The sequence below is a fragment of the Onychostruthus taczanowskii genome, unplaced genomic scaffold, assembly GCF_017590055.1.
Source record: "Onychostruthus taczanowskii isolate IOZ18803 unplaced genomic scaffold, ASM1759005v1 scaffold1, whole genome shotgun sequence".
In the NCBI taxonomy this organism is placed as follows: Eukaryota; Metazoa; Chordata; class Aves; order Passeriformes; family Passeridae; genus Onychostruthus; species Onychostruthus taczanowskii.
Window position 1 is genome coordinate 28,804,103 of NW_024496525.1, and position 13,920 is coordinate 28,818,022.

The following is a 13,920-nucleotide window of genomic DNA, read 5'->3' on the forward strand; positions in this document are numbered from 1 at the left end:
ATATCCCCAAAAAAAAAAAAAAAAAAAAAAAAAAAAAAAAAAAAAAAAGATCAAATTCAAATATGGCCAGCCTTGAACATAACAGAGTCAGGGAGTTTTATTCTTTATACAGCATTCCTTTTACAGGGGCAGTTCCAAGGCTCTCCCAAAAATACTGTCTTTCCTTCACTTTGCACTGCCAAATAGAAGAAAAATTTAAAAAGGACAGTCCTGTAATTTTTATCCAAAGAAGGCAGAATGAAGCACAGGAGAGCAGATCTTCCACTGAAAACCTTCTCTGTCCAACAAGGCCAAGATGCTGTAACAAGAAGAAAGAAGAAATAGAGGCTTTTCCAACAACTGCATCAGCTGCTGTTTACATGATCCATTCCTTGTCTTGCAGGTCTCTAAGTAAACGTGTCTCCACAGCTGTGGGATCATAAAACTTGTTTGACCTATGCTGCTATGGACAGAGGGCATTTACAGCTCTGGAGTGATGCTTTCTCAAGAATACAGCCCCATGGCCAAAAAAATTAGTTAGTCACCTCAGCCACTTCCAAGAATGAAGAATATTCACTCTCAGAATACTTAATACTCCAAAAATGCTGAGCACCTGTGCTTTGAACAGAAGATGTCCTTCAACATCCCTGGTGGACCCACAAACACACAGTTGCTGTGGATCACTTGCCACCATCGGAGCTCTGGACTTACAGAGCCAAAGCAGGACTGGGACCTGCACATGCCACCTCTACCAACATTCCTGCCCTGGGCTCTCACCTGCATTAGGCAGCAGATGCTACTAAATGCTCCCTTATTTCTTGGGAAAAAAAAAAACACAAAAAACACAACAACAAAACATACAGAAGTGGATAAAAACATAGCTTTCCTTTTAAGCACAGATTAAACAACATTGATGTTTAGAGGGCTTTTAAAAGCCTTGTTTTTAAAGGACAAATTTCCACAGGAAGTTAATTATTTTCCTAGAGTTAACAAAAGGATTTGCGTGATCCAGTTTCTCTTCCTTACTACACTGCAAGTGAGGGATGTGACTGAATACAACACTTCACTTAACCCCATAGGATCTACACCCATCATTTTGAAAATTAGAGTGCATTCATTTGAGATGATCCTTTCTCTTCCCCTCTCTGCTGTTTAGCTTTACATAGAGAAAATAATTAATGTAAAAGGCAAACAACAAACAGGAATAAAATTAGTCTTTTCAAACTGAGATGTTGTTTAACTTAACTAATTGAAAAGAGAGAAAGCAAAATTGTATGGCTAGTGGCAAAGCCATAAAGTGTCACTTTTCTGAGGTTCATACCCCAGTAATCATCTTTTATACAAAGAACAGTGACTCATAAATCTGTTTTTCATAAAAATTTTGCACAAAAACAAAGTCTGAAATAAAAGATATCCCCTCCCCTTTCTTTCTTGGTCAAAACTGAAGCATGGTCTTTATGAGCTGTGGGAGTGGAAAGACATTAGGGCTTCAATTCCAAACGAAAATTAAGGCTTTTAACTTCCCATACTACTCATACTGACAACCTTTCATACATAATTGCCTAAGAAGAGTTACTGTGGTCTTGTCACCCTTCTAAGGCGTCAGTGATACTCTGACAAATAGATCCTCCCTCCCAATTCCACCACGCAAATGGAAATAAAAGCCCATGTGGTTAAGAAACTCTGAGTTCACACCCAAGAATGACTTTGATGACTTTTCAGTCAGGACTTATTAGGAGTTACCAAATTACCAGCATCAGAAATAAAGCAATCAAGGGATCAGGTAAGAATTTAACTGGAAAGAGGAAGAGTGCCTTCAGCAATTACAGCAAAGACACCACTGCTTTGCAGTGACATGGGGAACAACGTGACAAGCAGGACCTTTCTGCTTCACAGCTGTGATTCTTCACCTCAGTCAAAACTGTACTAGGCTGACAGATAAACATTTTAAATACACATATATAACATGATATGCAACTGGACAACCTAGATGTGATGAGCTGAAATAACAACAAATGCTGTGTCCACTCTCTGAAAGGTATCAAGGTAACCTGTCACTGTGACAGCAGCAGCATCTTTCTGCACTTGTCTGGTTTGTGGAAAGGCAAACCCTGCTTTTTATCTAATTTGCTCATCTTCTCATTTGAGAGAATTATTATTTGACAAGTTTCTGGTTTTTTACAGTGGCAAGAGACTGACCACACTTCATCATCCTGTGGTTCCAAGAAGTATATTCAACACAGAGGGAAGTAACCCAACATGTAAAGTGCTTTTATCCCAGTAAAACTGAAACAGGATTTGAAGCAACTCCAAAATTGGGAATTAGAAATGTGTGGAGTTACTCTAAAGATGTCTCCTTCCTTGCTAGTTCAGTATAACTCAAAACCTGCTTGTTATCACTGGTATCATAGCAATGGTCAGAGGCCCCGTTTGAGGTAAGGGTCTAATTCTGTTGAGCATCACAATAAACTTGAAGAAGACAAAGGAAATCTATTATCCTGGTTGTATAAAAGGAGAACCACAAATCACATTATTTAGCTAATAGACTACACCAGAAAGCCAAGTAACAATGAGACAGCACTCCAAATCTGAGTCCCAGTTCAGTGCTCTAACTTGTAGAACCATCCATGCTTTTGTTATTTTAAAGCTTACATCTAAAACAATACAGCCTTAACTGATGTCACAAAAAGAGGACTACATTTTGTTACAAGAGGTCAGGAGACAAGCACGGGAGAGACTTTGAAATAAATTGCTCAGAATCCAGGAAGCAAGCAGCTGCACCAAAACTCGAAAATAACAACTTTGAGAAGATGGTTGAACACAGTCACACACGTGCAGCTACACCCACATGGCCTGGAGGACAGAGCTGCAGAAACAATTATTGCTCCTGAGGTGGAAACTGCAGCCACTCCAGAACAGAAGATCTCCACAAAGACATATATTATCATACTTCAAGACATCAAAGAGGAAAACACACAGGCTTTAAAAATTTATTCCTATTTTTAAAAGGTGTTAAAAGCATGGAAAAGGAAAACCCTCTAAATGTTAGCAAAACTGAAAGATGGAAAGGCTGCTGCACTGACTGAAATACTCAGCTGGTTTGCAGCCTCAGAAATAAGCATCACAGGGAAATGAATGAATAACTGAAATAAAGCAAGCAAGTGCAGAGGTATTTGTAACAGCAAAGGACAGTTGTATCAGCAGTTTGACCAGGAGTGAATGATTGACTCACTCCCATGCTGGGTTTCAGCGGCAATCATGAAAATGAACAAGGGAACATTTTATCAGTTTTTCACAATGTGCCATCCCTGTGCAATGCATGAACCGCTGGTGGAGATCATATAACCTGTAACTATGTATCACATTCAGCAGCAAACAAGCTTTTAACTCAGTGGAAAGGGATTAAAAGCTCTGTAGATCCAAAGCATAGATCAAAGTTATATTCAGCTGCTGGGAAATAGATAAATATGAGACTGAAAATCCCAGTAAGGGAGATACGAAAAGGAAACCAAGAAGACAAAAGAATACTGTGCATCACAATAGCCCTTTAAGATTGTACATTAAAATGAGATTTTCTTAACACCTTTGTTATGAGCTGGAAAAGATTCAGCATCAACCAAAATTAGTTATTTTTAATTACTGATACTCTGTTAGTATCTGATGATGTTACTCTGGCATAAAACAGTAGACTTTTTTGTAGACTGTCCTGGAACCTATTTTGTTAGATCCTATTAAAATAAAAATGGGGAGGGGAAATAGTGAAAACATCAACATCAAAATGGTAAATTCCTGCATGTATATAACCAGCAGTAGTCCTCTGGCAACACAAAAATCAAGCAGAACATTGCCTACACAGGACAGATTACTTCCCTTGTTGGGGATTAAAGACACTCTGGATTTCCTTTGAAAAAAATACCAAAGCATGTGTGAAGAGTCCAAGTCTCAATTTCATTCAAGTCCAACAGTGTCCCACAGTAACTTCACTGGCCACTGACATGTACCACACCACTGAACAGACCATGGCCTCATATAAAGTCACAGCCAGGAGTAGAGTATAACAGAAGTGGCATTTAAAGGACAAGGAATTATCAGTAAGTGTCATAGAGTGAGAGAAATGTACCTTAGCAAGTAAAAAACTGCAGATGAAAGATAGATGCCAGTCCTCCAGAGACTGCTTAGCACTTAATCAAAAGTCAGAAACCAGGAATCTTGCATTTGTGATGCACAGCAACCTGTCTTCAGATGATCCAGAGATGATGGAAGATGTAGGGAAGAACAAACAACATCTAGTCAGTCCCACTAGATCAGAGACTGACAGCAAGCCTCTTCCTGCTATTTCCACAGAAATATTACACTTTGGGGACTGGAAATGCTGTCTTTTCTCTTCTAAAACAATGGTTTGGTTTTGCTGTTCTACTCTGAGTATTCCTTTCGCCTGCTCCTTTCCTCTTCATGGATCTTCTACAGGACAAGGACAGAGGGGCAGCTGCTCTGCAGCCTTCCCCACACCGGGTGCTCTCATTGTCCTGGGAATACAGGGACAGGTCAGACACAGCTGTCAAACCCCCAGGCATAGGCGCCCCTGGAGATGGTTTGATCTTACTGTCCTGGAGATGTTTGAAAGAGCAGCTAAGTATCTTCTCTTGCTTCCCAGCCTGAGCCCTCTCCATCCACTTGCTCTACACACTTCACCTTTCACCTCGCACAGACATTCAAATGCACCTGTACATGAATGAAACCCCAGCAGCAGAGGAGTTTGGGATGAAATGGGGGAAAGGCAGCAGCATGCAGTCCTGAGTGTCACTGCAAAGAGCTCGGGGATGGAGCAAAGTCTGAAGGGCTTTTCAGAGCACACCAGCTTGATCGAACTGATTCTGCCAACAAGCCGGCGTTGACACAACCACAGAAGACAGCTAGCGTGTCACCCTGCGACTGCAGCGTGCAGCTGGCCAAAGCCCTGATGCCATAAGCCCGACACTCACCGATGGTGCTCCCTCTGCTGCAGACAGCCCTCCCACCACAGCCTCCCCAGGCAAACAGGAGACATCCTGTCCCACAAGCCCCCAGGAGAGCCCGAGCAGACAATGAGATAACTCACATCAGATTTAGGATTGCTTCAATCTCACTGCAAGATCTGTGAAGTCTCAAAGCCAGTCAAAACTAACCTGTAATCTACTTCACAAGGACTTTAGGTCACAAAGACCCTTTACAGAAGAGGCTCTGAGCAAGGTGAACACTTGGCACCACCACCTTGGAGACATAAGTCAGAACAAGCAATGAGTTCCCTGAGAGAAGGAAAATAGTAAGGCAAGAAACAATTTAAGGGAAGGAACACTATATATACCTGTATGTACAGGGGCTAAAGTAACCTGGCATAAATGGTCTTGACCCAGACATGAGTCACTAGAAAAGTGTTCAAAATAACCTGCCCAGCAGCCTTCAATTGCCATGGTGATAAATGTTTCCTAATGCCTAAGAGCAGCTGAGTCCTGAACCCCATGCACCTCGTTCACTAACAAAAGCTTTCATTATACTGAAAAAAAAAAATCACTACCAAATTGTGGCCATTTTAAGCCCTCCTCAGATCAAGAGCCGATTTACGCACCCTGGTTTCAATGGGGAGTACTGTGCTCACATCACTGCTAATTCAGAAGATGGAGCTGGCTTGCTTTTTGCTTCACAATTCAGTAGGCAAGGGGAAGATAGATTCCCTGAGACAGTGTTACTTTTTCTGCCAGAAGTTATCTATTTGCAGAAGTGGGTCAACTTTCTCTTGGTGGACATGTTCGTGTGCGAGTGCCTAGCAGCGCTGCCTGCGCCTCTCTGCCCGCTCCGCGTGCACAGGAACCTCTGCACATAACTATTTATGGCAGCCAAGTGTTTCATGAATTGCAGCAAGTTAACCACAAGGGGATGATGACATTTGGCGACAGGGCAGGATGAATTCTGGCTGGCAGACAAAAAGTCAGGTTAAAAATACAGAATGCAGAAGCAAACCCAGCCAGCTGCAGCTAATTCGCAGGAAAACTGGATGAGCAGCCTCCAAACCTTCCCTGTTCCAGGCGAGCAGTGTTGTGTGTTTTGCAGCGGGATGCATTAAGGCCTGCGTGTGAGTGTGGAAAGAACATCAACCTTCTAAGTTCAAGCATTATAGCTGAATTTTAAATGGGCTTAGATGTTTCTCATTAGCCTCACTCCACACCTGATGTATTCCAGATGTTTTGGCCAGTTTAAACACCTCACCCCATCTCACCTACCATCAGCTGTTGTCTATTTTTCTGTTCCCAGAGCATCTCCAAAGGGCAGCCACATACAGAAGGAAGCTGCAAGGGCAGTCTGGAGGGACAATGTCAGCAGACCCTGCCAGGGAAATGTCTGTGTGAGATGCAAGCAAGGCCACAGCCATGCTGTGGGGCAGCTAAAAAGCCCAATGCCTCCCAGGGCAGGCCCCCAGCATCCCCAAGGTTGCATGGATGCAGGCACCCTTGTCCCCACAAAGTATTAACCCCTCAGCTTTCAGATGCAATGCTTCTGACAGTGTTGGTATTCACGCCTCTCCTCTCCACACATACATCAGGTGTAACACCTGCCAGGGCTGCATTTTAGGTTCCCATGCCTGCCACTTCATTAGATCACCATTTAATTTTATCCTCAGCTTTATTTGATTAAATGTCCCCAGAGGACCAAATCATTTACATGTAACCAACACAGGCTACTTTCCTTATTCTGATTGCTTTCAATGAGAGTAAGTGGATAATTCCATCAAAAGCCCATAGAAAATTGTCTTTTAATCAATACAAGGTTTTTTCCTTCAAAAAGACAGCTGAGAATAAGATATCTCTATATAATACGCAAGAGGAAAACAAAATTAGAACACATTACCATGGAGAATATATTTCCAGATATGGCCCAATTTTAATTTAAGCATCCTGAGCCTTGTTTTCAGGGACACCAGCTACCCTGAAGTTTGGGAGCCAAGCAGGCTGACACACAGGCAGTGCCCCAGCAAGAAAGCAGGAGTGGACGATGACAAAGATGCCCCAAATGAAGTAGTCAATGGAAGTCCTTTGAATGAGTGGCCAATGACTACTGGCTACAAGAAACTCAAGCTGTACCCTTCATATCTGAGACCTCAGCATTGATAAGCCAATTAGCAGAACACATTGAACTTACAGCAGTAAGCAGTAAGATGTAAGACCTCTCCAGAGGTCTTACATCTATCTAAGTGTACCTCCCCAGAGCTGATTTCCTGTCTTAATCACAGGGAGTCTGTATGTAACAGCCTACAGCACCAAAAATACCAACACGTTAAAAACAGCAGTATTTAAAAAAAAACATTAAAGCCATTTTCATAGGATAAAAAGTGCTCTTGATAGAAGAAAGAAAATAAATGGGCAACTAACCAAACCTTAACCTGTGCTTAAGCTTGGCAGGAGCCACTGAGCTCTGAGAGATCTCCAGCACAGAGCACAGGACTTTCTCTGACCTGGGCTGCCCATGCCGTGTGGGATTATAAGAGAGTGACATTTGAATGCTGCTGAGAAAGGCAATTTCCTCTCTTCCACCAGAGATGGGACAGGAGCACTGCAAAAGTTGACAATGGTCACCACAAGAGCTGGAACCGGGCTGATCTCATCTGGTTTTAGACTGTTGCAAATGAATGAGCTGACCAGGCATCAGCAGAGGGAAAGAGCACAACCAGCATACAACTCTGCTCTCTTTGATGCAGACACAGTTCACATAAATCATCACACCAAAGTGCCTTTCTCTACGTGGCCAATAAAGGATGTCCAAGGGAACGCAGATGTTAAAGCCCATATTGGACATACCTTAAATTAAATGGGATGAACCTCATCTTTCGCTTCTGCCCCTACATATTCTCGTCTCAAAGGTCTCATTAATATGCCATCATAAATAATAAGTATATTGATTATTAATAGACTAATAAAACAAAGTCTTTTGGCCTTAAGGGTGTGCGAAGAAGGGCAGCTTCATTACCAATCAATACCAACCCACAGAGAACAGCCATTTCTCTCTGCCACCATTTTCACTGCAATATATTGTACCCTCTAAGTAAATATGTGGACATCTACAAGTGGGAATCAATAGAATGAGAGATCTTCCCACACCCTCACCCAGAGAAACCATTCTTCTTTCACTGGAGAAGACAGCAACAAGAGGCCATAGATTAATATCTCTGCTACTCCTCTGTACCCACAGCTTTTTTCTGGGCCTCCCTGACCACTTTTTTAATTGTTGATGTTTTCAATAATTTATAAAAACAAAAAATCAAAATTAACACTTCACCCAACTGGAATAAAGTCAGAGACACTGGAAACCACCCAGTCCATTTTGGAAACCTAGAGCAAACAGTTTCAGTGGAAGGTGAAGTTCTAAAGACAACATCAGTTGATGGGTGTAAAATAAAACTAAAGCCTAAATGCTTTGCCTGTATGCACAGGATTTTGTCCAGGGCACATGGCTAGTTGAGTCTGTATGCCTCCAGGCTCGAAGATGGATGAACAGTTTTCCCAGTGAGATCTAGATAAGGCTAAAACCGGTGGAGGCCCTTGCCCTGGCCTCAGGGAACTCTGAGTCACTCCTCCCAATGTTCCCACATACCTCACAGTCCAGGAGTATATCCTGTGGGAATAAACCTGAGGGTTTTTTCTTCCCCCAGGTCACGTTAATATAAATATCACCAAATGTGCCTGACTTTTTTTTTTTTTTATGCTCTTTTTCAAACCTAATTTCATCAGGAGCCAAGCAGCTGCTTCAACAGAGCTGTCTAAAGCTGGATGGGCAGAAAGATTGTGTGAACACAGAGATCCACACGAGCACTCACAAGCACACACAGTGACTGTGCCTCAATTTCTGTCCTAGATCTGGGTAGGTTTAGAACTGTGACATATCATTACAGAGGCAACTGGCCAGATTCCATCACACAGTTTGGAGGTGCCCCTGTCCCACAGCCCAGGTCCCCATGCACACAGAGATTGACCATACCTCTCACTTTCACAACAAGCAGGACTACATGTCTTCTAATGTTAGCCATTCTCACACTATGTTATAATTCCATTCACTCTTCCATGAGCGAATAATTAATCATCAGCTTCTGAAAGACAACTTGCAGAAGTAAATAGACTTCAAAAAAGTGATGTAAAGGTGGACCACCAGTTGGGTTGGGGGTGTTTTTACACTTACACCATTTATTCTGAATTCACCTTACAAATCTAGAGTTCATCACCTCACACTGGGGTGGGTCACTGGGGCCAATAAATCAAGCCCTGGTACAACAACTCCCTTCCAAGGATTGCTTAACCGAAAATAAGAAACATTTAGCCCACCTTTGCTCACTAAGATTCTACTAAAAATCTACCTTCCTGCAAGTGTTTTAACAGCTACAATACTCCTGACTCCTTTAGAAAAGCACTTAACAAGTGAAGCTCAATGGATAGCATTAGCCAGAGCAGTAGAGTTCTGCATTTTCCAGCTCCCAATTTCAGGACTTTCCAGCTTTTCCATAAACAAAAATACTCTAGCAAGCAGCTCAACAGTAGCAACCTTTCTCCCACCACTTGTCCAAAGCTTCTGCTGAGTTCTTACTACAGGTGCTAAATTCTGCACTGCATCCCTTTCAGCCACCTCCTCTCCCTCAGAAAGCACACAGGGCTGTTCATTTCAGTATCAGCTGAGCAGGCCGGGCAGTCCCTGTTTCAGCCTCTGGTTAGTTCTCCAGTGCTTTGAAGACATGAGACAACAGCAAGCTTACAACCAAAAAATGAAAGGCCACGCACTCTCTTTCCTCTGCCTTCCTTCTGTTTGATTCTGAGGAAAACACAACTCAGCAAGAGGACAGCACAAAAAGGCTGAGATCTCGGCTGCACACACGGAAGGCAGGGACGGGAGCAGGGACAGGAGCAGGAGACACGGCAGGATGCTCACTGCGGGGCTGCTCCGTGACAGCTCCACCGCCCACCTGACTCACTGGAGTGGTTTTTCATGTTCACCTGCTCCTGCCCTGCTCCTCTACACCGTCACAGGCTTAACAGAATTGTTGTTTGGTCCCAGGCAAACACCCCTCCCAGACTTCTTGCTGTCAGTCAGAAAAAGGGGCCTGATAAGCTCTGTATTTGCATATGTATTGAGAGGCACTTCCAAAGGCACAGTCAGGGAAATGGCCTTGCTGAATACCGATGCTATCTGAGAATGACAACTATTCAAGTAATTTTACAGCTTCACTACCTAAGTGGAGAGATCAGGCTTGTCTACATCTTTACAAGGATTATTAGCTTTAAAAGTGCTGATCTTCTCCTTTGCACCTCAGAAATGAAGCCGCACTGGTTCACAGGAAAGAGCTCCAATTCTTCCCACAGAGACCACCTTCCACAGGCACCCCAGAACCAGAAGTCCCCAAAACCTAAAGGTCACGTCTGAAACGCTCGAGCCATACCCATCCTTCTGGGACAGGAAATGAGAAGGGGCGTGCAAAGGCACGCATGGAAGCACGTATGTGTGTAGATGGTCACCCTCCCTTTCCTACTCTTTTCCTACAGCAGGACAAGATACTCGGCTCTCAGTCCCCTCCAAAAGATGCTGCTGAGCACAGTCCCACACACAGCGCAATGAGGACCGAGCTCTGAAAGCAGAGGCTTCCCTCTTTGTGCTGACAGGGGCGACTTTGAATCCAGGTGAAGCATCCCACTGTGCCTACAGCCCGGATTGAAGGGACAGCTCTAAGGTACTGGTTATGTTTTGTGTACTCAAGAGCCCTGAGTTAACAGATGAATGTAACGGCTTTGTCCCATTCAGCTCCCAACACCTAAAAGGGACACGGTCTAAGGTTCACAAACCAGAACTGTGAAGCTCTTCTGTTCTGTAACAGCAGCAACAGTAACATTCAATAAAAAAAACAGTAACAGCACATTCAATACCTGTCATGTGCTCTTCAAGCTTCTGTGGAGAGCAATGCTTTATGAAAATAAAGTCAAGTAACGTCAAGAGCAGAAGCTATCTGCAGATTTACAAACCACATACTTCTGATTTACACAGCTCTACGAGAGAGAGATTAAAAAATTCCACACCAAACATTTAAAGATGTTTGCTGTACCATGCACCATCTGGTGACTGGATCACCCTTGAAACCAGCAATCCCTGACTACCGGGCAAGGTGGCCAGAACATCTCCAGCCGTGAGTTGAGACACACAGTGAAGCAACAGGACTGCAAACAGCACATTCATGGATGAACACTTGTGAAACGAGTTGATCAATCCTCCATGCTCTCAGGTCTCTTGGGACATAAACACTTGCCACAAATCACCAAAAAAAAAAAAGAACACCAAAAGCTCTGGGAGCTGAAAGCATGCTTATCTGGTAACCACATCCACTGCTGACATCAATCAGAGCCAACCTCTGGGGCTCCATCCCCCTCTGTGTGCTTAGAGGTGGGAAAAGGACACTCCACAAAGAAAATAGCCCTCTCTGGTGGGAAAAAAGGATTAAGAACATTAAAAGTAGTTTATATATAAGAAGTTTTTTAATTGCTGCCTGGTTTCATTCCTACTGAATCCTCTTAACCACACTACTCCTTCTAAAAGTCATGTATTTGGTCTTGTTGGTTTTAATTTATTTTTTTTAATCTCCATTTTAAAGACATTCCAATGTTATGTTAATGTCTGATCACTATTAGACAACAGGAGAAACTTTGCTTGAATATGAACTGCCAGAGGAGGCTTGGCACGATTTCATTGTGGAGCTTTTTTCTAACTCCAATGACTAGCCTGAACAAAATCGTGAGTACAGCGTCCCTTCGAGAGCAATCTCTTCTCTACAAACAAAACTCCTCTTTCTGAAGTGGAGACAGGACAGGGGAAAGCCGAGTTACCGCTCTCCAAAACTGCTGAGCGCTCCACAGCCAGCCTGCCCTGAGAGCCTGTGGAGCTAACAGGTGATGCTCTGTGGGACAAACCTGAACTTTCATCAGATGCTTCCAAAATCTCATCCCATCTTTATCAATCTTATCAAACTAGCACACAAACAAGCCAAACATAAACCAAAATACATAAGGGGGAGAGAAAGAGGAGGAATGGTGGGAACACAATCAGTGTTTATTTAACCCTGAAAACTCAGGCTGATTTTTGTCAAAATAGAAACCAAAACAAACAAACAAAACCACACACCAGCCTTGCTAGAGATAAAAGAGGCTCCAACCCTCAGCCCAGGGCATCGATAACACAGTTAACGCACTGATAACACACACCCCGCACACAGGTGCCCGTCCTCGGCTCCCGGGGCTGCTGTGCCGAAGAGGTCACCAAGGATGGACAGGGTTGGGAATGGCCAGGACCCCCCTCCCTGGAGTCCCTCCCGCCACCGCCAAGGGGGACAGGGCATGCCGGGGGTGGCGGCGCGGGGCCAGCGGGGCGGGGCAGGGCAGGGCAGGGGCTCACCGTTGAGGCCGTTGGGGATGCTCCGGTGGTGAAGGGGCGCGGACAGGTCATCCATAGATCTCCGCATGGCCCCGGCCTTGCTGTCGCCGGCCTTGTGGTGGTGAAGGTGGTGGTGATGGTGGTCGGGGCTGCCCGCGCTGCCCGTGCTGGAGGTGCTGCTCCCGTCCCCCACGTCCCTGGTGGCCGAGCCGCCGTTGAGGTTGGTCAGGCTGGCCTGACTGTCGATGGAGCTCCGCGAGCCGGCCCCGCTCCGCTCCTCGTCCAGCATCAGCACCATCTCCTTCAGCTCCACGTTCTCCCGCAGGAGGGTCTCCTGCCTCGCCTCCAGGTCCTTCAGCTTCTGCTGGTACATGCCCACCTCCTTCCACATCACGCTGGCCGTGTGCCTCCCGAAGCGCTGCCATTCCCTTGACAGCTTCTTGCCTTTTTGCCGGTCGTCATCCAAGAAGCAGCAGAGCTCCCGCAGCTCCTGGTTGTCGTCCTGCAACTTCTGGTTCACCTCCTTCAGACCCCGGATCTCGTGCAGGTGAAGCTGCAGCCGCCGGTTCACGTCTTTCATCAAGTTGCCGTGTTCCACCATTAAGTTCATCTTTTCATTCTCCACTTTCCTCAGTCTTTTCACCAGCTCTTCCTTGCTCCATCTCAGCATCTCATCTTCCGAAATTTTGCTCAGGTCTTCTTTAGACCCTTCCATGGAATTTTTTGCCATCATCTGTGCCTAGGCTGCGTTTGCTCTCACAGGGTAACAAATGGTTCGGGTTACTCAGTTGATTTTGTTCGCCTGATTTCCTATAACTAAAAATCACTGCAGCATCTCGGGGAAGAAATATTATAGTTCTCCGTCGAGCGTTGGACAAGGAAGAAGAGCAACGCCGGACTGGAAATTTTGCTCCCCCAGAGACCCCATAATAATAATAATAATAATAATAAAAAGAAAACACAAACCAAAGGGGGAGGGGAGAATGAAATAAAAAAAGGCGCCCCCACTGCCCCGGAGGCTGGGGGCGACAGGGAGCCGGGAGCCAAGCGCTGCACTCTCCAAGCGAAGCCTCCGCAGGGATCGGCCAACTTACCCTGGGCAAAACAACTACGCGGCGGCCGCCCCCCCGCTCCCGGGCGCTCCGTCCACTTGTCCTCCCGCCCGCCCGCCGCCCGCCGCGGAACCGCGCACCGCTGCCCCGCTCCGCCGCTCGCTCCGCCGCTGCGCGGCCGCAGCCCCGGGGCGACGTGGGGCCGAGCCCGGCGCGGTGGCGGCCGATGCCGGTGCGGCGCTGCCGAGGAGCGGTGGGGGAGCCGGCGCCTTCCCGGAATGGCTCAGCCCTCGGGAGGGAGGGAGCGAGAGAGCGAGGGAGGAGGGGGGCGGCAGCGCCGCGGCTTGGTCCCACCTCCTGCCGGGCAGGGCGGCGCGGCCCTGCCCCAGCCGAGCCGTGCGGCAGGGAGGGAGAGCCGGCGGCGGAGCGGAGCGGACGCCCCTTGGCTGCCGGGCTGGGC

General features: G+C 45.8%; 1 protein-coding gene across 1 annotated transcript in view; it reads right to left on the reverse strand.

Moving 5' to 3' along the window:
* The window catches only part of CCDC85C (coiled-coil domain containing 85C), a 110,467-nt gene extending 96,859 nt beyond the window's left edge, over positions 1–13,608 (reverse strand). The window contains exon 1 of the mRNA XM_041399734.1: positions 12,430–13,608. Coding sequence (XP_041255668.1) covers positions 12,430–13,141 — 712 coding nt within the window. The 5' untranslated portion in view covers positions 13,142–13,608. The remainder of the gene's footprint in view (positions 1–12,429) is intronic.
* Between the last annotated feature and the right edge of the window lie 312 nt (positions 13,609–13,920).